At 44.3% G+C, this 25,282-nt stretch overlaps 1 protein-coding gene across 3 annotated transcripts in view; it reads left to right on the top strand.

The window, feature by feature from the left end:
* The window catches only part of KCTD1 (potassium channel tetramerization domain containing 1), an 89,771-nt gene that overhangs the window by 42,219 nt on the left and 22,270 nt on the right, over nt 1-25,282 (top strand). For 2 of the 3 annotated variants that reach the window (XM_019930471.3, XM_019930469.2), the window contains exon 2: nt 3,265-3,443. In XM_019930471.3, coding sequence (XP_019786030.1) covers nt 3,280-3,443 — 164 coding nt within the window. In that variant the 5' untranslated portion in view covers nt 3,265-3,279. Of the gene's footprint in view, nt 1-3,264; nt 3,444-13,694; nt 14,296-25,282 lie in introns of those variants that run through there. The other variant, XM_019930470.3, reaches the window with a different exon arrangement.

Raw genomic sequence — 25,282 nt, 5'->3', positions numbered from 1 at the left:
TACAAACTGAGATGGTGCTGGGCGAGCAATTAAAAATGGGCAAGTGTAGTTGAAGAGTGGCGATAACATGATAGAAAATGCTGCTGCGTCTGGCAGCAGGCAGCTGTTCTTGGCATCACAGGCCAAGTCTCACCAAGCCGAATGACCTCTTGGGGAGGCGGCTGTATCCAGGAAGGGTAGGAATCAGGATCAGTAGCAGAAATCCCAACTCAGACCAGCTTTAAAGATGAACTTATTTTCCCAAGTATCAGGAAATCAAGAGACTGGAGGCTGAGAGTTGGTTGATTTGGTGTCTCAGCAGTGCCAGGGAGGACCCAGATCAGCCTTCCTGGGCATTGGCTTCATCCTTAGGCTGGGAGGGAAGTGGCTTCTGTAGGCTCAGGCATCCCATCCGGGACCTCAGCATCTATAGATAAAAAAGAGAAAGTCTCAGTTCCGGTCACTGGTGAGGGGAGGAGGTGGCCAGAGTTGTGTCGCTGAAGCATCTGGAGTTGATGCAATAGATCCGAGGGTCTCCTACAAGTGCCAAGACCACCGGCCCAAATATGCTCCCCCAGCCCAGCCTATGCATTCTTTCAGCCTGCATCAGTGCAGAAAATACTGAGTGGAAACCCTTAACTCCATTAGCTAAGAGCAGTTAATGCTTTAGAAATGATCTAACCAACGGGACAAATACGGAACACAGAAAGCTCCCAGGATGGGAAGAGAGAGCCTCGGAGAAGAGGTAGGAAGGCTCAGCAAGGACCAATTATAACACGACAAGTCTTACTAGAACCAACAAGGACCTACTGTATAGCACAGGGAACTATACTTCATAGTTTGTAATAACCTATAAGGGAAAAGAATCTGAAAAAGTGTGTGTGTGTGTATACATATAAATAACCGAACCACTTTGCTGTACACCTGAAACTAGCACAACATTGTAAATCAACTATACTTCAATTAAAAAAAAAAGTCTTACTCGTCTGCCTGAGCCAAGCCATTAGGAAACTTCCTCCTTGCCCTTAAGGGTTAATCCCCCCACTACCCCTCACCCCCCAACTGAGGAAACACTGGTTTAATGTTAAATTTAGTAAGATCTATACATACACGATTTCCAGCGTACATGGTATATATTCTGAGAAATCAGGAATCCTTCAACCGATCAGTTATGCTTTCACTTTTTCCTCCTTCTCCGTAGACCTCACAGAGTTAGAGCTGTGCTGAGTGAGGTCACAGTCTAACTACAGTATTAACCCTGCAGAACTGTTCATTTTTGCCCGAGCACCCAGAGGCAGGATATAGAATGTGTCCAACTGAAAAACTATTACAGAAGATGCAGTGCTGTGATGGACTGAATTGTAACCGAGACGGGGATGGGTGTGTGTGTGTGTGTGTGTGTGTGTGTGTGTGTGTGTGTGTCTTTAGCCAAGAAATCATTTTCTAAAAGGAAGTCAGGTAGTACGTAGCTCTTAAAAGTTGAGGTTATATGATTGTATTTTTAAAGGAAAAATGCATTTTCTGACACCCAAATTTTAAAATGCTACTTTGAATATTTCCCAGCCTTAACTGTTTTATATTTCCTACCAACTGTGTCCTTGTTTTTTAGTTTTTTCCCCTATCCAGTACCTCTTTCACTTTTCTCTCTGTGTTACAAACATCCCTTGTGTTTTCTAATATCTATTTTGCATTGTTAAAAATATACAGGAATGTATAAGGGTAACACAGTGAACATCCACGAACCCACCACCCAATTTAAGAAATAAAACATTAGCTCTTTTTTCTATGACTGTTCCTGAGCTCTGTTTAATTCAGCCTGGAGAAAAGCACCACACAGGTGGTCAATATTTTGTGTAAAGGCCCCATCACCACCCCGTTCACAGTAGATGCGGAGTTTCAGGAAGCACGTGCGTTCCCAGTCTTGCCTGGACGTGTGGTTAATGCTAACTTGTCTAACAGTTGTGCCCCAGGTAACTCCTAAAGCTGTTTCGGATCATAAAATCTGGGATGTTTTGCAAATTTATATTTCATCATGCTGGGCTTTATGCACAAAAACTAGATGACTTCCCGTTTGTAATCTCCATCAAAGGCATTTCTCAAAACCCCTTTATTATGCCTTATCACTGGCGCTACCACACATTGTCTGCATGTTTGCAAACAATCTCTGGCTAAGTTATAAATCTGCGAGTATCCTTGTGGCGTTCGCCTAGCAGAGTTCAGACATAAGTGCTATTTTAGCTTATTCCTCAATCGTAGATTCTAAATACTTGACCCCCTTCATTGAGTGCCAGAGACCTGACTTGACTTGTCTGTGGTTCGGGCTCTAATTTAAAAGCAATCAACCATGTCTGAATAGTGTTTGAAATATTTATATTGTATCCATGGAAAGGATGTCATATTTTATTTTCTCAAGAGTACGGTTCCTTTAGCACGCTCTCGCTGCCGTCACGTGATGCTCCGTTTGCTCCTGTGGTACCGTTGCCTGTGGGGCAGCACATTGTACACGAACGTCTGCCTCACCCAACCTTGGGAACTTGATCTCTTCCAGGAGCCCAGCATGCAGAAGAGCGGCTTGCTCATGGCTCCCAAGCACATGCTTAATCACTGGAGGGGACATTCTTTTCAAAGTGTCCTCAGCTCCATAGTCTTATAGGGAGAGAAACAGGAACCAGATGGGTGGAGTGTGGGTTGATTTTTTTTTTTTTCATCTGTTGACGGATGAACTTCTGGTGCCTATTTGCAAGGTTGCTTTGAGTATGTGAGCTGGTGGCTAGACCAGTCATGTCCTCTTCTTCCTGATTTAGAACATAGAAATTGAAGAAAACATTCTGCAGAACCCAAGTGCCGAAGGTCTGAATTTGTCCCGAGCCCACAGCAGTAAGGACGTTTTCCAAGAGAAGGATAAAGCATATGTATTTTATTTAGAGTGGACTGTTTTAAGTGTTATCTTTTCATTTGGAACGAATAGTAGTTCTCCACGTGCCATTAACCAGTTGTTAAATGTGAGAATTCATTAGTTAAATAAGCCATCACAGTGTGTGGGATGATGTGGAATGAACATTAGCTCAGCTCCTTGATTCCGAGCATGGGAAGTTTTCCTTTTCTTTGTTACAGAGTTGGGGGGCTTTTTGATATTCATTACAACAAAAGCGAGAGCTTGCTGATCTTCCAGATTTTATTGCCAAACGAATATCAACACTAGTCACTGGCTTCTTCTGTAGGATGTATGGGTTTCCTTTCTCTCCACAAAAGAAGACATGTCTAAACTTGCTTATCTCTCTATAGGACAGTCGGCCCAATATGTCAAGACCTCTGATCACTAGATCTCCTGCATCTCCACTGAACAACCAAGGCATTCCTACTCCAGCACAACTCACAAAATCCAACGCACCCGTCCACATCGACGTGGGCGGCCACATGTACACCAGCAGCCTGGCCACCCTCACCAAATACCCCGAATCAAGGTAATCCGAAAAGCCGCAAAGTCACGCTCCAGAGTGCATGTATTTGATGATCTAACTGTTTTTCCTTTGACCAGCTTAGCAGTGCAGCCTCGCCAGGGCCAGGGGTAGGACATGAAAGCATCATGTGGGCCACCTGTTATGGAGGCAGCTCTGGGACATGACCGTAAATCTCCTACGAGTCAGGGTTTGATCCAGAGATTAGCCGAGTACGTGTGAAAGTGTCACTGAGAATGGGGTTCTGTGATATTTCACTCCTCTGAGAGCTTCACGTTTCTCAGCGTAGTAAACAAAGGATGATGATTTCTACCCCTGGCCTTTCTTCTGTCCTCTTCTTCTGAAACACACTTTCTTATCGAGTCTTAGAATTTTATAGTTGGCCCAACTTGTGAACTGGAGAAAAAAAAAAAAAAGAGAGACTCTTATCAGTAGGGCGGTATATTTAGAACAGTTGGCAGAAGTACAGAAAGATAGCCTTGTCTGAAAAAAAAATGAAGGGCAGTGGAAGTTATGAACGCTCGAGGCAGATAAGCAAATAGGAAAAGGGTATGAAGGGGGAGAGTGGTTTATAAATGGGCGTGTACACCACACTGATGAGAACTCCCCTCCCACGCCCCACTCACCCATTTCTTTTTCTTTTTTTAAAAGTTTATTTATTTATTTGGTTGGGCTGGGTCTTAGCTGCGGCAGGTGGGTCCTTAGTTGCAGCAAGTGGGCTCCTTAGTTGCGGCATATGAACTCTTAGTTGCAGCATATGAACTCTTAGTGGCGGCACGCGTGTGGGATCTAGTTCCCTGACCAGGGATCGAACCCGGGCCCCCTGCACTGGAAACGTGGAGTCTTAACCGCTGCACCACCAGGGAAGTCCTGCCACCCAGCCTTTTCTAAAGGAGTTTCCAAGGAAACAATTTACTTTGTGCCCCAGGACACCCCTCCTGGCTCCACCTAGATCTGGGGGCTGAGGCAGATCCTATTAGGGAATTTATCCTCGGGCCACTCGGCTGGTGGGTAGAGGAAGAGGCATGAGCTCACGTAGGCTGATGTCAGGAGAAAGGGTGTTTCTCTGCTTGTTTCTGCTCAAATGGAATGGAAACATAGCACTTGGGCTTCAGAAAAGCACTCTTTGCATTTCTGAGAACCTCCTACAATATGACAGGTATCAGGTAACTTACAGCCTAAGAAGAGAGCACTGACATACAAATCACTGTCATAACTGCACAAAGACTGCTTTTGTGGTTTTTGTTAGTCTCACTTCACTATCTGATATTTTATGAAGGAATGTGAAGGTTGAGAAAAGATGAAATATTTTCCCTCTCAATTTCCAGATTTCATTTCTACAATAGACATGAAATGATTTTTAAAAAGCAGATGTTATAAATTCAGTTACCCAAAACACCTGTATATTGGGAATTCCCTGGCGTTCCAATGGTTAGGGCTCCATGCTCCTACTGCAGGGGGCATGGGTTCTATCCCTGCTCAGGGAACTAAGATCCTGCAAGCTGTGCAGCATGGCCAAAAAAATAAAAAAAAAATTTTAAATGTATATTTTAAAATGAAATGATCATATCAGTCAGTTGTTAGTATTACTGAGTCTCCACCCTCCCTAAATGCATGGTTATTGGATGCTACAAAATTGTTACATGATGGTTGTATTTCTTAAGAGTATCGTTATATAAGGAGGTTCTTTTTTTAAAAAAAAAGTCTATTTCCATTCCTTCTAACCTTCTAACACCAACATCGACAATAGAAAATCACTGTGCCTCTTCAGATGAACACTTAATTCTAGGGGGCAAGTCACCAAACAAACATAAGTCAAAAAGCAAGTTTCGACGATAGCAGAATGCACTGGTCTGATGGCGGCCTTTTCCTTCAGTCTGATTATCAGACTGTGATACAGGAGGGAAGTTAGTCATTACACTATTTGCATGTGGTATAAATGGTAGGTTTTCTCGTGCTCATTGCAGCTGGGTGGGTCTCTTCCCACTGCCTAAGGCCCACCAGGGTTTTGGCTTTTGTGAAGCTCACCGGTGTCACTTGGCGTATTGGCAGTGATATAAGATAGACAGTGAGGGACTCTGTAAATTCAGTTCCTCTCTCGCAAGTCATTTGCCATTTCAATCGTGTCGATGCTTGGCAGTATTAAAGACCTCTGATAGTGTCTCATTTGGAGAGCTTTCCTCAGGCCAACTTTCCATGGGTATTTCTAAGAGTCCCCTTTTTGTCCCTTATTATTTTCCCCCTGAGACGTGCATCGCGTTTCATGGATCTCAGTACGGATTCAGCACTCTCGGTATCTGTACTGTCTCATATGGGAACCACTAGCCACGTGCAGCTTTGAGCACTTGACGTGTGGCTGGTCCAAACTGAAATGTCCTTTAAGTGTAAAATATACACTGGATTCTAAAGACTTAGTGCCCCCCAAATGTGAAATATCTCAAAAATTTTATATTGATTTCATGTTGGAGTGATACTATGATAATATATTGAGTCGTATAAATAATAATAGAGTTAAATAAAATACATTAAAATTAATTTCACCTGTTTCTTTTTAAGCTCTTTTTTTTTTTTTTTTTTTTTGTGGTACGCGGGCCTCTCACTGTTGTGGCCTCTCCCGTTGCGGAGCACAGGCTCTGGACGCGCAGGCTCAGCGGCCATGGCTCACGGGCCCAGCCGCTCCGCGGCATGTGGGATCTTCCCGGACCGGGGCACGAACCCGCGTCCCCTGCATCGGCAGGCGGACTCTCAACTACTGCGCCACCAGGGAAGCCCCTCTTTTTACTCTTTTAATGTGGCTACCAGAAAACACAAAATTACAGACGTGTCTCACTCTTTATTGCTGTTGCACAGCACTGAACTATATATATGCACAGATTTTTTTAAAAATCTCATTAAACCTCCCCCTCCCGAAACCTGATGCTTACACGCATCATAAATTGAATTTCTCTTTCATCAACTTAATTAGAAAAGATAAAATTGTTCATCTTTCTTTCTTGACCTTTCTCTATGCTTCGCTGTCACCTCTGTGCTCCCAGTGTCCTGGGAGCAACATCAAAAATAATATGTGGTTCATTAGTCCCAGGTTTGAATGCTGACGCTCCCATTTAATAGTTGTTTGGCCATGGATAGGTTCAATTTCTAAGTGCCTGTCTTCTGTCTTGTAAAATAGACACAAATACGTCTTCTTCCAAGGTTATTGGGAGGATTAAATGTGATTATGGAAAGCACGACATGGCCCTGTGCCCAACACGTTGTATTGCCTTTATACTTAATCTTCTGCCAAACCCAGCAATTGTTTCTTTTCCAACTGCCTTCCAAACTCCAAATATATCCCATTCCTTCATTTCCTAGACCACAGAAACAGCCTCACTTCTGGATACTTGCCTGGATTTATAAAGGCTCAAGGGCCTCCTTGCCTGCACCTTCTGGTCCTTTATCTTTTTTTTTCTTTTTTTTTGCGGTACGCGGGCCTCTCACTGCCGTGGCCTCTCCCATTGCGGAGCACAGGCTCCGGACGCGCAGGCTCAGCGGCCATGGCTCACGGGCCCAAACGCTCCGCGGCATGTGGGATCTTCCCGGACCGGGGCACGAACCCGTGTCGCCTGCATCGTCAGGCGGACTCACAACCACTGCGCCACCAGGGAAGCCCTGGTCCTTTATCTTTAATGTCCCCACCTGTCTTGGAACTGCCAAGCTATCCCAAGATCATCTTTTTTGTTAGGAGATATTTTTAAGCCTATGTCCAAACTTTTGGAAACAAGCCCTACAAGTAATTTATGTTTCTGTTGCTTACACCTAAAGCAGATGACACTGGCTGGAAAACAATGCTGTGGATGTTGAATGGACCACCGTGTGTTGCTTTGCTTCCTCTTGGATTTGGGAGGGGGCAGGGGGGTGCTTGGAAAGAAATTAAATGTTCATTTCAAAGCAGCAGTCAGTTTAATGGGACCCATCCACAACTTTCAGTAGTCAAAGATATAGGGAAGAAATAGTTCTTCATGCTTTTTCCGCAGATGTCAGATGCTCCTTCCAACTTCTGGGAAAATCTCTCATATATATCAACCTTTTGGGGATAAATTGTAGGACATTAGGTTGCCCCTGACCATAGAATTCCAAGTAATTCCAAGTTGAGCTCTCTAGATTCTGGTTGTCTTGAATACGTCTCATCCTACTGGACCACTCCCTGCCCCCTCTCCCTCTTGGAGCACCCTGGTTCCTCTCTCGCTCACACTTTCCTTGGTGTAGCCCAGTGGGGAAAAGGGTCTTTTCTTTGGTTTTCTTTTCTAGGATTTCAGGGGGAGATTCGTAGTGTAAAAGTACTAAGTTGTTTGTAACAAGTGATCCTAAAAGTGTCCTTCTATAATTTCAAAGGTCCTGCAAAGGGCCTTTACTCCATTTTGAAATATTGTGGGTGATTTTTTATTCTGTTTCTATTTCTTGTCCTCTGGGCTAAAGGCTACCTTTAGAACGTTGTCCCCAGAAAGTGGTACCTTGGACCACACAGCTAAACATTAGAAGCACCTGCAAAGCATCAAAAGGCCATGAAAGGCCATGCCCCAGACCAGTGAAACGGGAAACGCTGCGATTTTCCTAAGAGGTCCTGATTTTAACCATATGGCTTTGTATGGTCCCTCCAACTGAACATAGGCCTCTTACTTAATGAATCTCCCATGCTATATCATAATGGCCATTCCACCAAAGAAAATACATTTGGGTCTTCATTTCTTTAATTAGCAAGGTTACCCGGTTCCACTGTCTGTGCCCCCACATGCCCTATTTTTTTCTTTTCTTTGGCTTGTACACCCTGAGTACAGATTCAATATGCAAGTTGACTTTTATATTTTACAACAAGGTTAATTACTTATGTTGTTATTCATTTCCATTACTGGGTGGTTTTTTTTATTTTTTTATAAATTTATTTATTATTTCATTTATTTTTTTGGCTGCGTTGGGTCTTCATTGCTGCACGTGGGCTTTCTCCAGTTGCGGCGAGCGGGGGCTACTCTTCGTTGCAGTGCGCGGGCTTCTCATTGCGGTGGCTTCTCTTGCTGCGGAGCATGGACTGTAGGCGAGCGGGCTTCAGTAGTTGCAGCACGTGGGCTCAGTAGTTGTGGTGCATGGGCTTAGTTGCTCCACGGCATGTGGGATCTTCCCGGACCGGGGCTTGAATCCGTGTCCCCTGCCTTGGCAGGCAGATTCTTAACCACTGCGCCACCAGGGAAGCCTATTGAGTTGTTTTTAGCTAACAGGACTGGACATAAAGGCTTCAAATTAACTGAAGTACTGCATACATCCGTGGTGTGGTCTGTCTTTACCAACATTTCGTGTGAGATGCAAAACAGTTCTTTGGAAGTGTTTATGAGACAGAGGCTGAACCACACCACCTCAGTGAAAAACACTGTTCCCTTTCAGGGGAGCCTACAAGTCTCCAATTTTGGTTGCTATTTTGAATTGCCGTCACCAAACAAAACACCCAGTTCAGACCTGCAATAATTTTACATCAAATAAGTAAACCCAAAAATATATATATTTTTAAATAGATATACAAAGAAGATAGAAGATATTTAACAATTTGTTACCCTGATTTCTAAGTTGTAAATATCTAGACATATGGGAGGTGGACCTCACTTGTACTCTTGCCCTGAGCCCCCCAAATTTTAAGGACAGACCTGATCATATCTGACTCAGAAATCCAAGGTACCCACTAACATCATTGGTAACAAAAAATCTAGGTATCTAATTTGTCGTAAGTAAGTAATATTGGTACCAAAGTACATGGCCTCTTTAAAATCTCCTGCTGTTGACAGTGAAATATCTTCTTAGCCACATGTGTGTGTGATATTAAAGAAATGTTCTATGCTTTAAAAGAAGACGTAAGTCTGAGTTCAAAGTTAGGTCTGTGTCATCATTTACTGTCACCTCGAACGAAAACAATATTAACAGCAGTTATATTGATGGTTATTCAGATGTGGACTTTTTAAACCAAGAAGTGGGCAGATACTGCTGGTTAACCACACCTATGGGGTGGCAGTGAGGCAGGGATCTTAGCTAAAAGAGCTACTAACCTAGAGGTGAAAGACACAGTCTCCTGTTACAATCCCCTGAGCCATCCGATCTGCCTGTTTGACAGAGCTTTTGTATATTTTAAACCAAGTATATGAGTTAACTCCGACACACGGAGATTATGCTGAATTGGTCTCTCCTAAATAGCAGCGGTTACTAAGCACACTGGCATATGTAGGTAATTGCAAAACTCAAGAGACTCAGCTTTCAACGTTGCAGTCGACACCCATGGCCACCCAAGGGGTGTGTGTATCTGGAGCTTCAGCATGGCGATGCCAGGCATGTGTGCCTTGCCAGTAGAGATCTGGTTTTGGCAGGCTTCACCCCCGATGTGCTGGCCATTCCAGGGTGGTTCCGTGGAGCTGCACTGAAGGAAAAGTGGGGCACTTGCAACGTTAAGGGGTTGGTCCGCACGCTCAGGACAATTGAATTCTAATGTCTGGATTTCCGAGTAACTGCTGTGCACCAGCCCCGGGAGTTTTCTGTAATCCCGTGTCAGGGCTGGGGGTTCCGTGCTCTGGCTTTGACTTCACAGTTCCAGTTCACGCTACGGTCCCTAGATACACGTGGTGCGTCCCACGTTGTCATCACACAGGCTCACGCTTCAGGATCTCAACAAAAATGCCCCCAAATTAATGCATCCTGTTTGCTGGCCAAACAGTTCCCTTAACTTTCTTTCAGAATGATTGCATGGCACTGAATACAAAGCTTTTTATTATGACCTGCTCTTTAGATCAGCATGATTTATAATTCAGTATCTATCTCAAGTTTTAAAAAAAAATCACAGAATAGGTTATTGGGGGTTTTTAGATGAGTGGACATCAACCTGGCATATATAGTCTCAGCACAAATGGAAAAAGAGAACGTATCCCTGCTGCTGGGAAAACGCCTGTGGAAATGCATACAATGAGGACAGTCTAATGGTGAGCAGTTCTGACTGGTTGATCTTAAAACCAAAAAAAAAAAAAGAAAATTAGTTTACGGAGGGATTAAAAGGAGGAAAAGCACTTGGCCAATGAAAAATGGAAAGTTTCTCCAGGATTATAGGGACAAGTTTTCCTCTGCTCTGTTTCTTCTTTTCATCTTACAATAATGCTTTTCCAAACTGCTCCTCACTTATATAGGCAAAGAGTAAATGAAACCAGCTTCAAAAGATTTTTTTTTTTTTCAAAACGATGAAACTGGATTTTCTGTTTAGTGTTGAAAGTCCAGCTTCAGTAACTTAGGCTGCACTGCTGGCAGATTCAGCAAACTTTCTTTGCCACTTGGGCACAACATGGGCCTAGCTTTTAAAGTAATCTAGCTCATCAAGTCTTATCTTCGACAATCATTTAAAGAAAAATGCAGCCATGTTACAGGTACTGGCCTGTAGTTTTCCCTGTCATGTTCGTTTTTTTCATTCTACAGATTTATTCTGTGTTCCTTGTCAACCAGGGCGTACACTGGCCAACAAAAGTCCTTGCTCTCTTGTCGTTTACTTGGGGGCAGGAGAGGACAGATAATAAACAAGTAAACAATCAATTAACAATATTTGAGTTGGTAGTAAGTAAAGTAGGAAGAAAAATAAAACAGGATGAATAGCCTTGGGATGTAGTTTGCTTCCTATGTTAAGTCTAAAGATAATTTTATTCTATGGTTTGTTTCTTCAGGATACATCTTTATTAGTTCGTCTACATTTTCAAGACAGAATCTAGTTTACATTTTAGAGTCGATGTAGAAGCAGATTGTTGTTGCTTCAGTATCACAGGTCACACCTTATCAACGGCCTCTTCTGAGTTCTGTGATTCACCTCCTGTTATCTGATGTGTGGCAAATACATATGTTCACCCTTCATCTCAGCAGGAGGGAAGTACAGGGTGAAGTCTACTGTCTGGGCTATGGGTGTGGAACAGCTCCAGGCCAGACCATCATCTTCAGATCACCTTGCTAGTTATATTAACCATGATATTTTTTTGATATTAACTCAGTTCAAATGTCACTTCTTTTTATTTTATTTATTTCTTTATTTGGCTGCATTGGGTCTTGGTTGCTGCGAGCAGGGGCTACTCTTCGTTGCGGTGTGCAGGCTTCTCATTGCAGTGGTTTCTCTTGTTGTGGAGCACGGGCTCTAGGCCCGCGGGCTACAGTAGTTGCAGCATGCGGGCTCAGTAGTTGTGGCTCGCGGGCTTAGTTGCTCCGCGGCATGTGGGATCTTCCTGGACCAGGGATCGAGCCCGTGTCCCCTGCATTGACAGGTGGATTCTTAGCCATTGCGCCACCAGGGAAGTCCCAACCGTGATATTGTTTCTGGTACATTTTCTGTAATTTTGCAGTCGGTGGTAACTGAAGTTAGATTTGGTGTTGACCAAAGTAGGGAGTTAACAGATGCTAAAATAAATGTGGGCAGAAGGCCCTTGGAGGTAAACAGTAACAAGGCCGGCGGCTCCCTTAGCCTGATCCTTAGACCAGGAAGGTGAGGGCCCCCTTGCGCCCCCACATGGTGCTGGTGCCTTTGATGGCAGAGCAGTAACACTGGGTATTCAGCGTGAAACAACTCGGGACAGGACTGTAGGTCACGTTCTCGATTCTTATTAACTTCTCACTTGCCGAGAACTCAGCCTCAGCTTAGCTAGAAACCCTCTTCCTGAAAAACTCTTTCTTACTTAGTTCTCATCCTTGTGTTCTTGGTACCTAGTATCGGGCCTGGCACAGGGGACGTTCACAAGTTTGCTTGATATATGGATTAATTACTGGGTAAGATTCTGTACCCAGAGGCCAGATCCTCAAAACAATGAAGGTCAAGTAATTGAATAAAGCTATTCAAAATAGAAAGTTACGTTTAAAGCTGGACTGGGCTCGTTCCCTATATCATTCGTGCGCCGCCATAAGCTATTTATAGGAGGCGCTGTTGCAGATAAGAACACGCAGCTCTACGAGGCTCAGCAACGTGTTCAGTCTTATTCGGCAAATGGGGAAGAGCCAGGATTCCAACTCCCACTCTGACTCCAGGGCCTTGGTTTTTTGATTCTTCTATAGCCATGCTTCTCAATCCTGGGGGCATGTTAGAATCAACGGGGATTCAAAAAACAACCTGGTCCTTCCCACAAAGTTTCTGATTTCATTGGTCTGGACCTGGGCATGGGATTTGCTAACGCTTCCCGTGTTCAGCTATGCAGTCCATCTTCCCACCTTCTGGAACTGTGTTCTAAAGGTGAGCTTTAGCCAAGGGGACAGCTCTTCTACAATATCTCAAGCTATTTTATTCTCCAGGTGGCCTTCACCTAACTCTGGGTCAGTGCTGGGGCATGTGTGAGCCCTGCCACCCCCGTGGTGCCGGAGCTCCCGGCCTGGTCTCCTGCCGTCCAGTGTCATACAAATACAGTGCTATCATTTTCTATGTGTGTCATGACTTTAAAAAGTCTGCAAAGCACCGCCTTAGACTGGGCAATGGGATAAATGAATCTTGTTCTTATTTGCCTGTGGGTTTCAGGAAGCTCTTTTTTTCATGCCCCCATGTCCAGTGCACACAGTCATCCCGCAGCAAGGGACAAAGTTGGCCTTGGACCAGTGATCTTGCCACCTGCTGATGGCCACTGGGTTGACCTGTGAAGAGAAAATCATTAGCACAACATTCAGTGACCAGCTTCGGCCCCAGCACGCTGTGCCCACGGGAAGGAGTGGTCTACCGGGTGCCAGGATACGTAGGGCTGCTAATCAGGTTAGGGGCATCTAGGTCCACTGATGTGTTAGTCACCGCCTCTCTGCTGGCCTCCTCCCTTTCCCGTTGCTACTGGAGCAGCGGACCCGAGTGCCCCGCGATATAGCAAACTATCGCAGGTTCACACCACTGCACAAAACACACGTGCCTGCACCAATCAGAAAAATTGTTTTCAAAAAGTTTTAAATTTATTTCTAAAACATGCCCTCTAAGCTTACGCTTTAAGTTTTAAAACAAATAATACATCTACCAGTAGTCTTCAGTGCTTTGAACTGTGCCTGGCAATGCTTGATAAATATTGGTCGAATGTTGAATGAGTTTTGCTTAGTTGACTTGAGTGAGTTTTGTTCTGACCTGGAGCAGCTCAGCCATCACAGGGCTGCTGCAGTGTGAAGGTCAAACATTTTGAATCATCAGGTGCTAACAGTGATGTCAGATCGTAACGGCAAGCCTAGTCCAATCTGGGCAGCAAAGATTAACATCCTTTTTCCTTCAAGGCAGAGAGAGACCAGAAAGGAATTTTCTAGGCTAATTACGCTGAAGGGAAAAGGTAAGGAGAAGGGAATACATCAATCCAGTCACAACCCAGAGACCAATGAGCCAGATTAACAGAAGGGTGACACCTGCCTTCAGAATGTTTTCCTCCAACTGAGCCCCTCCTCCCTGAGCCCCTCGGATCATCTCCAGATGCTTGAAAGAATGCAGATTCCTTGTCTCCGGCCGCCATCTGTATCCCAGGATGTGAGGGAAATGAGCAGTTTTCATTGGCATCCAGGTAATCCGCCTGCATCTCCGAGTTTGGGCCACAGATCTGCAGAGGAGGGCAGTGAAGCAGCAATGCATCCCCCTGCAGCATGGCGGGGACAGCGGTGGTGTGGCTAGAGACACAGTGTTGGAGCGAGGCTTTTCTTAGTGCTTCTGGCTGGATTCTCAGCACTTGGGACAATAATACGGACTGTGCTCATTTTGATCTGTCGTGATAAATGGTGTCACTGGGCAACGCCAGCGTTGTTTTTGCCCTGTGTTCGTTATTGTACTTTCATGTTTCCTGCCTCATCATACAAGAAGTACTTTGATAATAAACTATATGTCTATTTACTTGTTCGAAAAAGTTAATTCATAGGTATTTCGTAGAAGATTCTGGTAATTTCCTACAAGGTTAATATGTGAAAAATATGTTCCACTTTACTGTGTTCTTGAGAACAGGTCCAGTAGAAGGGCTTAAAATGGACAGTGTTATTTTCCACAACCCAGCTCACATATCTCCTATGACTTTGGTTCCTTAAATCCTGTAGTTTCTGTTGGTCACATAACTCTGATTCTGGCTGAGGGCTTCGTTTGAGAGCTTTTTTATGGCAAATGAGAACCAACGTTAATTTTAGGTGAATTTCCAAAAGACAAACCACACTTTGGCTATGTAGAGAGCTTTGTGGGCCGAATATCACACCCCAGAGCTTGTGTCTACCATATAGCTCTTAATTCCGTCTTCCCAGACCGCTATGGTCTACTTTGCAGAGAGATGAAATCTCTCCGTATCTCTCTGTGCAGGATACAGCGAGGTGTCTATGCTGTGTGTATTCTTGCCTGGAATAAAACAATGCACAAGTTATTCTCAAGTTGGGGGAGTCTTTTTTATTAAGCCAATGCAGAAAATAAACTTCCCCTCCCTTAATTTCTGAAGAGAAGCATTTATTCAAAACAAAATCACATGATGTTATAATTTGCATGTGAACTCTGAGGACTTAAAACTCTGAAAGTCACACTGAAGGATCCCTTATGGGTCCACCGAACACCCAGATGCCCTCTGCTGAAACTTGAGCTGTGGTCTTAGAAGAGTCCGTTTCACTGCGTCTGCCATGTCTGCCAGTTTGTTCTATTATCAGTATATAAATAATCCATTAAAATGCCATTTCTTTTCATTAGAAATGCAGGATTTATTGACTCAAGTTGATGAATTATCAATATTATGCTTCTGAAGGGTTACTCTCAAGGTGCCTGGAGATAGAAAGTAGCAACGATTTGTCTCCAAAATGGCAAGCTGAAGTGGGTGCCTAATGCTTGACGTGTGGCTTCTGAATATGCCCAGGGTGGTCCTGGTGGGAGGATGAGGGATGTGAGAGGTGGTGAGGGATGAGAAGTCAGTTGTGCTCTTACAAGGCGTATGCATTTCATGTGGTCACACTCCAAAGGCAGACACCCAGAAGTTCCAACTGGGTGGCAATTCCATTTGCAAAAAAAAACCCCAAAACTTTCTTCGGTCCCACCATTATAACAGTTTTTTGCTGGACTGTCTGAATCTAATCAAGATCCAGTGTCAGTAGAAATGACACAGTCACTTGGATAATGGCTTCCTGCTGCCACATACATGCCATGTGTCGATTTGCTTAGTAATGACCTCGCTGTTTATCTTTTTTGGTGGTAATGATTATTTTTACCCCTGTGCACCTTTTCTTATTGTGTTCCCCATATTCAGAAGGTAAATTACAACTGTGCGTAACAGCTAACCACCACTTTCAAACAGTGGCGGAACTCACCAGGTTCAGAGGGCTTCATAACCGAGAGGTGAATCTGAACTCACCCAGACCTGTTTCCATGATTTGAGCTGAACGTGCTCCGTAACTCCCACCCAGCCTCATTAGGGCTTGGCTAGGTGCCTGCCACCCCTCCAAAAATTGATTTTTTTTTTTTTTAAAAAAAAAACAGCTTAGAAGATCCTGAGGGCTTCAGAGCTTACCTGAAAAATGAAAACCCTTCTAGTCTCAAAGCGGTGCAAGAGAGCTAATGTCAAAGAAAAAAAGAAGGATCTTTTGAGTGTATCCTGCTGATCCATAATCTTAGTGGTACTTGAGGTTCTTCATCACAACATCACCATCTTGATGCTACGTTACAGAAGGAACAAGGTGGCATGAAGGGTGGAATTCAGAGAAAATTGTTGGACACGTTAAAATGGGCCGGAATAAAGGTTATAACAGCGAAGCAAACCTGGGGAGCCACGATCAGTGTGAATGAAGCTCTGGTCTCCACTCTGGCAGACATCTGTGACGATCACAAAAACCCAACAGTGACGACACAGTCTGTATTTCCAAACACACGTCCTGACAGGCTCTTGAAGAACCCATCTGTAATCCTTTATGTAGATGCAAAAGCTTCGAGAAAGTAGTTATTTGTAAAAGAAGTTTGGCTTTAGTGTACTTTCACTCAGGACTTGCAAATGAAAAGTTATGTGAACAAAAGACAGGGGAAGCAAATGGTTATCAAATGACTCCTGCAGTCTGTCCCGTTCTCTATATGATCATAGAAAGGAAGAAGAAACATGAGAAATTCTTGTCATTAGCTGGGATACTTTTGTTTCTTCAAATGCTTTACAGCTCAGGGCTTGGTTCTGGCTTTTGTTGGAAGGGACGGGAAGAAACATCGATAGATACACCCACCGCCCAGCGAGTGTGTGGACTGGCTTGATGCCTTTGGGTAAATTCTTAAACTGTGGTAAACCAAGCCTGAGCCCCAGAAGGGCGTGGACGGTTGCACAAGACACACACCTGTGACAGCACATCGTTGACCGTGGTACAGCCAAAGGCAGGTGCTGTGAACAGCCACTTTCCTTATTTCCCAACCCCACACACCCGAGAATGTTGTCTTTGAATCACGAGCTGATACAAACTTCATATTTTTCACATGTCACTTTTGATTTGGTGACTATGTAAATGATCTTGCGACATCAATTCGAAATCTTACGCTTCTCAGAGTACAAAGCCAACCAGGTACAACGTGCATTGTGGTTTGAAGAGGCAATTAGACGGTGTTTCCAACAAAAGGGTAGGGTGGACATTTTTTATATTCTTTCAAATGTGTAGATCCTTCTGAAGCTCTGTAAACATGACTCTTGTCCAATTAGCAACTTTCTTTCCTTCTTCTAAGGAGGTATAACTCACAGTCCTGGGGCTAAATCTCCTCCCTTTGCCTTTGTCATCTCAAACTCAAAAGCCTAGTTTCTGAAAGTGTTTTTAAGCCTCCTAGTCACTCTGAAGTCATACAGTGACAGAATAATTCATTTTCATTCATCCAACCACCTTTCAATACTCCTGAGTATTTGAATGATATTCATAAGACTCTTGAAGGGTGTCGGTAATGACGTGTGTGTGTGTGTGTGTGTGTGTGTGTGTAGCAGGATAGGGGTACAAAGGAGACAGTATAGATTCACTTACTTTCTTCCATACATCTTCTGTTAGGTTTTCAAAAAGCATTTACCTCGCCTTTAAGTAAATTATATTTTTCTTGTTCTTTCTTTTTATATTAAGCGCTGTGTGAAGCCTCTGGTTTTTTCACTTCTAGGTACTAAGCAAAATATGTAAATACTTCCCTGTAAACTTCTGTTTTGCTGGCTCCATTACAAGTAGGAAAAAATTGTTACATTGAAAATAGAAACAGCTGGCTTCGCCCTAGCCCTCTCCGAGTGTCATATAATTAATAGGATGATTTTATTTGAAAGGACTGCTGTGACGTCCTGTAAGCCAGTCCCAACAGCCTGGGATAGTAAGATACCAGAGGAAATAGGGACAGGCTCCGTTCCACATCCTGTTTTTACTGATAGCCTCAAAGTATGGTGGAGAGAGTGGGGCCACTGGGAGAGCACAGCCACACGGGGATGGGCTGCGTTCATGCCATTTATGAGGGAGATTGAGGGCACAAATGGAAGAGTCAGGAATGTTTCATCATATAGGAAGGCACTCCTTCAGCAGCTGGGGCTGCTAACACTCAGAATCCCAGGAATAAGAACAGTCACTCAAAAATAAGTTAAATTCAACGGGAACACATGTAAAAGAGTTGGCTTATGTAACAAGAAACTGGAAACAAGAAAACTGGAGTGCAGCTGCAGGATGCAGAAAGGTTGGCAGGAGGTGTCTGAGTGGGAAAGGAGCAAGTGTTCTGGGGCAGATGGACACTGAGAGTCGGAGACAGTGTCGAGGCTGGGCTGGCCCTCCCTTTTCCAGGACGGGAGGCTGCATAGTTCAGCAGTGACCTGGTGGCTCTGCGCCTCAGTTTCTCCATCACTCACATCGAAGTATCACCTGTAAATACTCTACCATTGCTGTGAGGATTAAAGCAGATAATTCATAGAGTTTTTAGCAGAGTGCCTAACACAAACTCAAAAAAGGTTTTATAACATGTTTTCTCTGAATAGTAATTATTACTGTAAAATGGAAAACATATTCTAGAGTTTTAAGTCAAGAGAAAAAAGGAGTGTGTCACAAATACCTCCAAATATAGAACAGCCCGTTGGGAGCAGTGGGGGTGACCTGGGGGGCTGACTGGTGCACACGTGCAGGCTTGCCTGCCCACAGAGAAGGCAAGGGGAAGCCTAAACAGAAACCGCTGGAGCCAAAAATACCACAGTGGGCTCCCATGGGACACCATGATGCTCTGATCCAGGACTGACCTTAAAAAGTAGCTCTTTGCCCTAGAAATCATCTTAAAACAAACACTTGCTCAAACCAAAGAGCAGGACCAGGTGATGTAAAAAGTTGTCTTCTGGGACTTCCCTGGTGGTCCAGTGGTTAAGACTCCGTGCTTCCACCACAGGGGGTGCAAGTTGGATCCCTGGTCTGGGAACTAAGATCCCAAATGCCCGGGGGCACAGCCAAAGAAATAAAAAGTCTTCCGATTTAAGATGCACAACAGGATTTTATATACCATCGGCTTGTGTTTGGGCATTGCATGTCATCTCCAAAGGATGAAAATCTGTCAACATTTACGGAGCCCAGGCTTAACCGAGAGGCAGAGCGACCACTGGGCAGTAAGGGAGTGGCCCTGAGCTGGGCTCTGCAGTCCCACTGCCTCAGCGCTGGTGGACTGGCTGCAGTGTCTTCACCTGTAAAACGAGGGTGATGGTGTCTAGCTAGCAGAGTTGTTGTGAAGGCTCAGTACTGTGCCCTGCATGTGGAGCGCTCGGTAAATGCAGCTCGTATTAGACATCCATTTATTCCTCGTAAGAATTCTTTGGACAGGGTATTATCCCATTCCTCAGATGAAGAAATCAAAACTCAAACCAATTTGGTCCTGAAGATGGTAAAGCCAGGATTCCAACCCAGGCCTGTGAGTCAGAGCTGAACATCCAGGGGCTTCTGAGATATTACTGAAGGCACCACGGCCAAGCTCTTGTGCCCTCACATGCTCTGCTCAGGTTGACCCTTTGAGAGAGATGCTTCTCACTTGTTGGTGTTGCCCACCTCACCCAACAGGCTCTTTCTTGCCTGAAATCCCTTCTCCAAGGCCCCCCCTTCCCCTTACACCTGGTGATCCTGAAGACCCAGCACAGGGTTGCCTCCTGCAGGAAGCCCCAATCTCCCCCTTTTTTTAAGAAAAACTTTTTATTATGGACATTTAAAAATATATGCTTGGACTTCCCTGGTGGCACAGTGGTTAGGAATCCGCCTGCCAATGCAGCAGACACGGGCTCGATCCCTGGTCCGGGAAGATCCCACATGCCACGGAGCAACTAAGCCCGTGCGCCACAACTACTGAGCCTGCGTGCTGCAACTACGCGGCATGCGCCTAGAGCGTGCGCGCCTAGAGCCCATGCTCTGCAACAAGAGAAGACCCTGCTTGCCGCAACTAGAGAAAGGTCCGCGCTCAGCAACGAAGACCCAACGCAGCCAAAAATATAAATAAATTTAAATATATATATATATGCAAAAACAGAATACAACATTGAACCCTCACATTTCAAAAAGTTTGAGATATCAACCTAGCACTTCTCTTCCCTTCCACCCATTTTGTATCCTTCCTCTCCCATCTCAGCAGAAAGGAGGGAAGGGGACCCACTGGTTGCAATGCTGACTTTTCTGTCCCCATCTCCTTCCTTCCCTGCTGTTCCGAGTCCAGGTTCCACTACAGTGACAGCTCTCCACATACCTCTCGTTTGTGTACCCACACCTACAAACACAGACACACACACACACACACGCACACGCAACTGCACAACACAAACACACACACCTTCACCCAGCCCTCTACCTCATTCACCATCTTCCTTAGGTATATATATTAGGACAGAAAATTGGTTGGCAATCTACTAACTTGAGTTAGTAGACATGAAAAAGTATGAAGCCACAAGTGCTTCTGAAAACAAAATTATTCAATAGAAAAGTACTCTGTAAATCAGATTTTTAAGAAAAGTAACATGCTACTGATTGGGAGGGTGTCCTCCATGGGCTTCAATGTGACCGTCTTCTGCCCATCCCCCCAGGGGCAGCATGGAGGGTTTACAGCCAGCTGTCTGTCTGGCCAGCTGTGCATCCTAGAGCATTACATTTCTCCATTTGTAAAACGGGACGTTGATCTAGGCCATCCTGGAGATTGTCACCTCTAAAAGTGTGGTTGGCTATTTAAGAAAAAGTGCTCTGACAGTTCAGAGTGACAGAATGACTAACTGAGAGCATCTCCAGTCAACGACGTCGACTTGCTCCTCTCTAGTGTCTCTGCTCATCCGCCTTTGCACTGGTTCTCAACTCAGCTGTTCATTAGACTTCCTTGGGGAGCTTTTTAAGAGATGCAGATGCTTGGGTCCCAAGCCCGACCAATAATTACATCAGAATATGTGGCACTGGGCATCTGTATTTTTTAAAAGGTCCCCAGGTGATTCCATTGTGCAGCCAGGGTTAAGAAGCACTGCTCTATACAAATGACACAGTCGAAAGCAAAGCAAAGGAGGCAGGACTTGGATAAGTTACAAGCTGCATCTGTGAGGAGCTGTGATTTCAGTGTTTTGATTGTCTCACTTCTAAAGGAGCTCTTCTCCTTAACATCGCTGAGAGCGTAGCCTGACATCAGTCCCCATCGCCCTCAGAACCAAATCCAAACTCCTTGACCTGGCTTACACAGCTCTTTGTGATCTGACTTAAGCTGATTTCTGCTGCCCCAGCCTCATTTTTCAGTTGGCCCCAGTGGAGAGTAATCACATGTCTGTTTTTTTCCAGCTTCAAGCCTTTGTATCTTCCCTACCCCTCTCCTTTCTTATCTAACCTTACCTCCCACCCCTGTACTTGGCCAACTTCTGCATATCATTCAGGTTCTCCAGTGGACTTTCTTTTTCTTCCCTGTGTACTGCCATAGCCCACTCTGCATACCCACTGGCGCACTCAATCACACTGCACTTGACCTGCAATTCCCAGCCCCACAGACTGTTAAATTCCACAAAAGTCAAGAGTGTGGCTTATTCTCCACTGCGTCCCCTGTATTTCACATGGCCAGGTTGAGTGAATATTGGTGGAAAGAATGGATGAATAACTGAATGACTACACAATAAAAAAGGAAAGAGAAATTCTTAAGGAACTGAGTCACGGTAAATTAGAGAAACCAGGTCCTCTAAATGAATGACTACACAAGAAAAAATTCTCAGTGATTGATTCACACTAAGTCAGGTAAGTCAGGTCCTATCCCTATATTCTCTTTTATTTAAGACCATTCTTTAATGCCAGGGAGAGGGGGAGCCACAGTGAGGAAGCAGACTAACTTTCCACCAAAAGGAGCTTAATTTCCTTGGAGATTTGGGCTGCATTATTTCCACCATAAACAAAAGTAGTCAACAGAGTTAATACTAAAAAGCAAAAAAGAGGAATGTATTTTAATATCTGTTAATGCATTTTTTTAGTGAACCTTTATAATTCTTTTAATTAATGAAATATTTGCAGATAAAAATGATAGTATGGGGGCTTCCCTGGTGGCGCAGTGGTTGAGAGTCCGCCTGCCGATTCAGGGGACACGGGTTCGTGCCCTGGTCCGGGAAGATCCCACATGCTGTGGAGCAGCTGGGCCCGTGAGCCATGGCCGCTGAGCCTGCGCGTCCGGAGCCTGTGCTCCGCAACGGGAGAGGCCACAACAGTGAGAGGCCCGCGTACCGCAAAAAAAAAAAAAAAAAAAAGTGTGTTTGCAATTTACTTAGAAACTCCAGAGGGGGAGAGGGAGGCATAGAGGTACAGGTGAAACAAGACTGGACAAGAATTGATAGCTTTAGAAGCTGGGTGGACACATGGGGGTTCATTATATTATTTTCTCTGCTTTGGCATAAAGTTTGAAACTGTCCAAAGTAGAATGTTAAAAAATACATGTCAAAAAAATAAACTTGTGGAAGGAAGTTTTTCCCTGCATTGCCACTTGGTTCAATGAGTGTTAAAAAAAAAAAAGCAGCTGTACATCATCCGTAGCAAGCTTGGTCTTGGTCAGTTGAAAAACAGGAATGTTCTCCAAGGTTAGCAAATAATCAGTTCCACATAGTTTTCAGGCACCAGAGTTTACAAGTCACTGCAGTTGATTTGTAACTCCATTCATATGTCCACAAGAAATACAGCCTGTGTCGATGTTCCCCTCTATTTGCTTAGCCAAACAATGCTTTTCCACAGCACATTCAATCTCGAAACAGACCCAGGACCCCATTTTACGATCACTGGCACCACCCTGTCTTTCCGCATTGTTTTCACAAATTCAAAACCTCCTCTTTTTAAAGTTAGCAAAAATCTGCAGCAGTGTCTCTTTTTATTACTTCAAACCTTTGTTGACCCAAACGCAGGGACTCTTTCTTCTCCCAGGGGCCTTTCACCGCAGCCAGGAATGTGCATTCATGTGGCCACGGGTTCTTCCTTCCCGATCCCGCCGTCCTCCTCCTCTCCAGCTCCTTCCGCCCCGCGCAGAAGGCGGGAGGGTTTTCCCACCAATTTCAGGCCACGCCCTTCCCACCTTCTGGTCCGCAGAGCGCGCCCTCCCCAGCCTGGCGCAAGCTCGAAGCGAAGGTTCCGGACCAACGCAGGTTCCGGGGCTTCGGTGGGTTTCTCATCTAACGCGGGGAGTCCAGTCCTTCCAGCTTCTCACCCCCTTTCGGCTTGAATGATTCCACCTACAGGCTCCATTTTTCCCACTGCCTCGCCCAGAGGTCGCAGTCACCTCCCTGCCCCCCCCCCCCCGCCCCCACCCCACCCGCGCTGGGTCTCCTTTCAGATTTCCCTCCTCTTTCCTTTGCCTCTTTTCCTACGTCATCCAAGTCAGATCTGAAGGCGCTTCTGATTGCAACTATGCGCAGTTTCCCGTGTCTGCTGGAGGTGGGTTTTGTTTGTTTTGTTTTGATGGTATCCTAAAAGCCGCTTACACAACACGTTTCTCCTGTCTTGGAAAGCTCTGTATCAGTACACTTAAGCCAAGATTCTTCCTTTTACTCCTTCAGTCCTGTTCCCTACAGTGCCCGCAGGCTTCTAAGAACTGTTTTCGTAGACATTGTAGTTTTCGTTTGCTCCTTTGGGGTACTTGCTTTTGCTGTGTTCTTTTTGAGCGTGCCATGACTCTTTCTGTATTTTTCATCAACCCTGAGAAAAAGGGTACCTTTATAAAAGAAATGGAGACGCAGAGAAGTTGATTTACCCAGATTACAGCTAGTAACCGGCGGAGCCTCATTCGCCTCCTCACTCAGTCACTGCTTTACCCATTCACTCCGTGAAGATTTATTTTATTTATTTATTTATTTGTTTGTTTGTTTGTTTGTTTGTTTGTTTATTGCGGTACGCGAGCCTCTCACTGTTGTGGCCTCTCCCGTTGCGGAGCACAGGCTCCGGACGCGCAGGCCCAGCGGCCATGGCTCACGGGCCCAGCCATGTGGGATCTTCCCGGACCGGGGCACAAGCCCGTGTCCCCCTGCATCGGCAGGCAGACTTACAACCACTGCGCCACCAGGAAAGCCCGTGAAGATTTATTTAATCACTCATTCTGTGCTGGCGACCTTCCAAGTCTAGATTTTGAAATTGAGTATTTAAAAATTAAAAGCCTGGGGTTTATTTAAGAATAAAATATTTACTTTTCATCTCATTAGTGAAGTGACTTGTAATCTTTGATATTAATTTACTTCAGGCCACAAAAATAATCAGTGTACACGCTTGGATTTCATTATAAAACTCTTGCTGAACAAATGTGAGGTAGAAATGAAAACTCTAGACCGAAAGCTTTCATTCAGCAGTGGTAATTCTTTTCATTCCAATCATTGTAGGGAGGCCCCTTTAAGATCAAACAGACTGTGCCCAAATCCCCCAATGCTACTTAACTAGTTGGGCAAGTTACTCATCATTTTGAGCCTATTTCTTCATCTTAAAGGAGGATAATGGATTTGTTGCATACATAAAGTGCTTAGGTGAGTGTAAGTTATCTGGAAAACACTTAATAAATATAGTTCCCTTTTCTTCCCCTGTCAACTGTAAATTTATCATTAACAGTGAAGAGTAGAATGTTTTCATCATAGGCAAAGAAGTCTTATTCTTTCCCATCCTGCACCAAACTGTCCTGGAAACCGTATAAATGCGTGACAAAATGTGTTTTAGTTTCGCTGCCTCTTCTTTCTATAGTCTACCATTTGATTGATGTGTTTATGAGAAATGAATGACAAGGTAGCATGTGGTGCAAGAATCCCAGGATGGTTGTAACCTACACCCTGGATGATCACCCTCAGTTCGTGGAAAGTTGGATGAAAATAGTAGTTGAGAGAAACACATTGAGTTTTAAAAATACGATCTGACTAATTAGTTGCTTTCTTCTTTGCGCTTACTACCTTCAGGTAGGACATGAGTTTTCTAATTATCTTTCAAAGATTGTTATTGAAACAGATTCACAAGTCTTTCTTTTTGGGGAGGGAAGGGAGCAGCTTTCCTATTTGTTGGTTGGTTTGTTGTATTTTAAGAGGGATGGAATTGTCGATTTACCATTACATCTGTCCCATTTCAACAATAAGATTAGAAAATTTCAAAATCATCTTCAAATCAAAATCATCATCAAAGCAATCAAGTGGTGTTCCAAATCAGAGAGAGACTTGTCATGAGTTCTACAAAATCTTTTCTTAAAAAATGGAACCATTTTCCTGCCTACACTGTTCATGAAAATCAAATGCACCTCTTGGCAAAGGAAGAGATTTCAAGTGTGTAAATTCTATTTTCTGATACAGGATATTTATTTGTCATTAGCCAACACTCTACCTGTTCATACTATAGATGTGACTGCTTTCTATTAACTGAGTGTATACTGAAGTGTATAGTTTCAGCCTTCCTTAAAGAGATAA

Source organism: Tursiops truncatus, chromosome 13, assembly GCF_011762595.2.
Source record: "Tursiops truncatus isolate mTurTru1 chromosome 13, mTurTru1.mat.Y, whole genome shotgun sequence".
NCBI lineage: Eukaryota > Metazoa > Chordata > Mammalia > Artiodactyla > Delphinidae > Tursiops > Tursiops truncatus.
The sequence above is the reverse complement of the archived record's forward strand: the minus strand, read 5'-3'. Positions and strand labels throughout refer to the sequence as shown.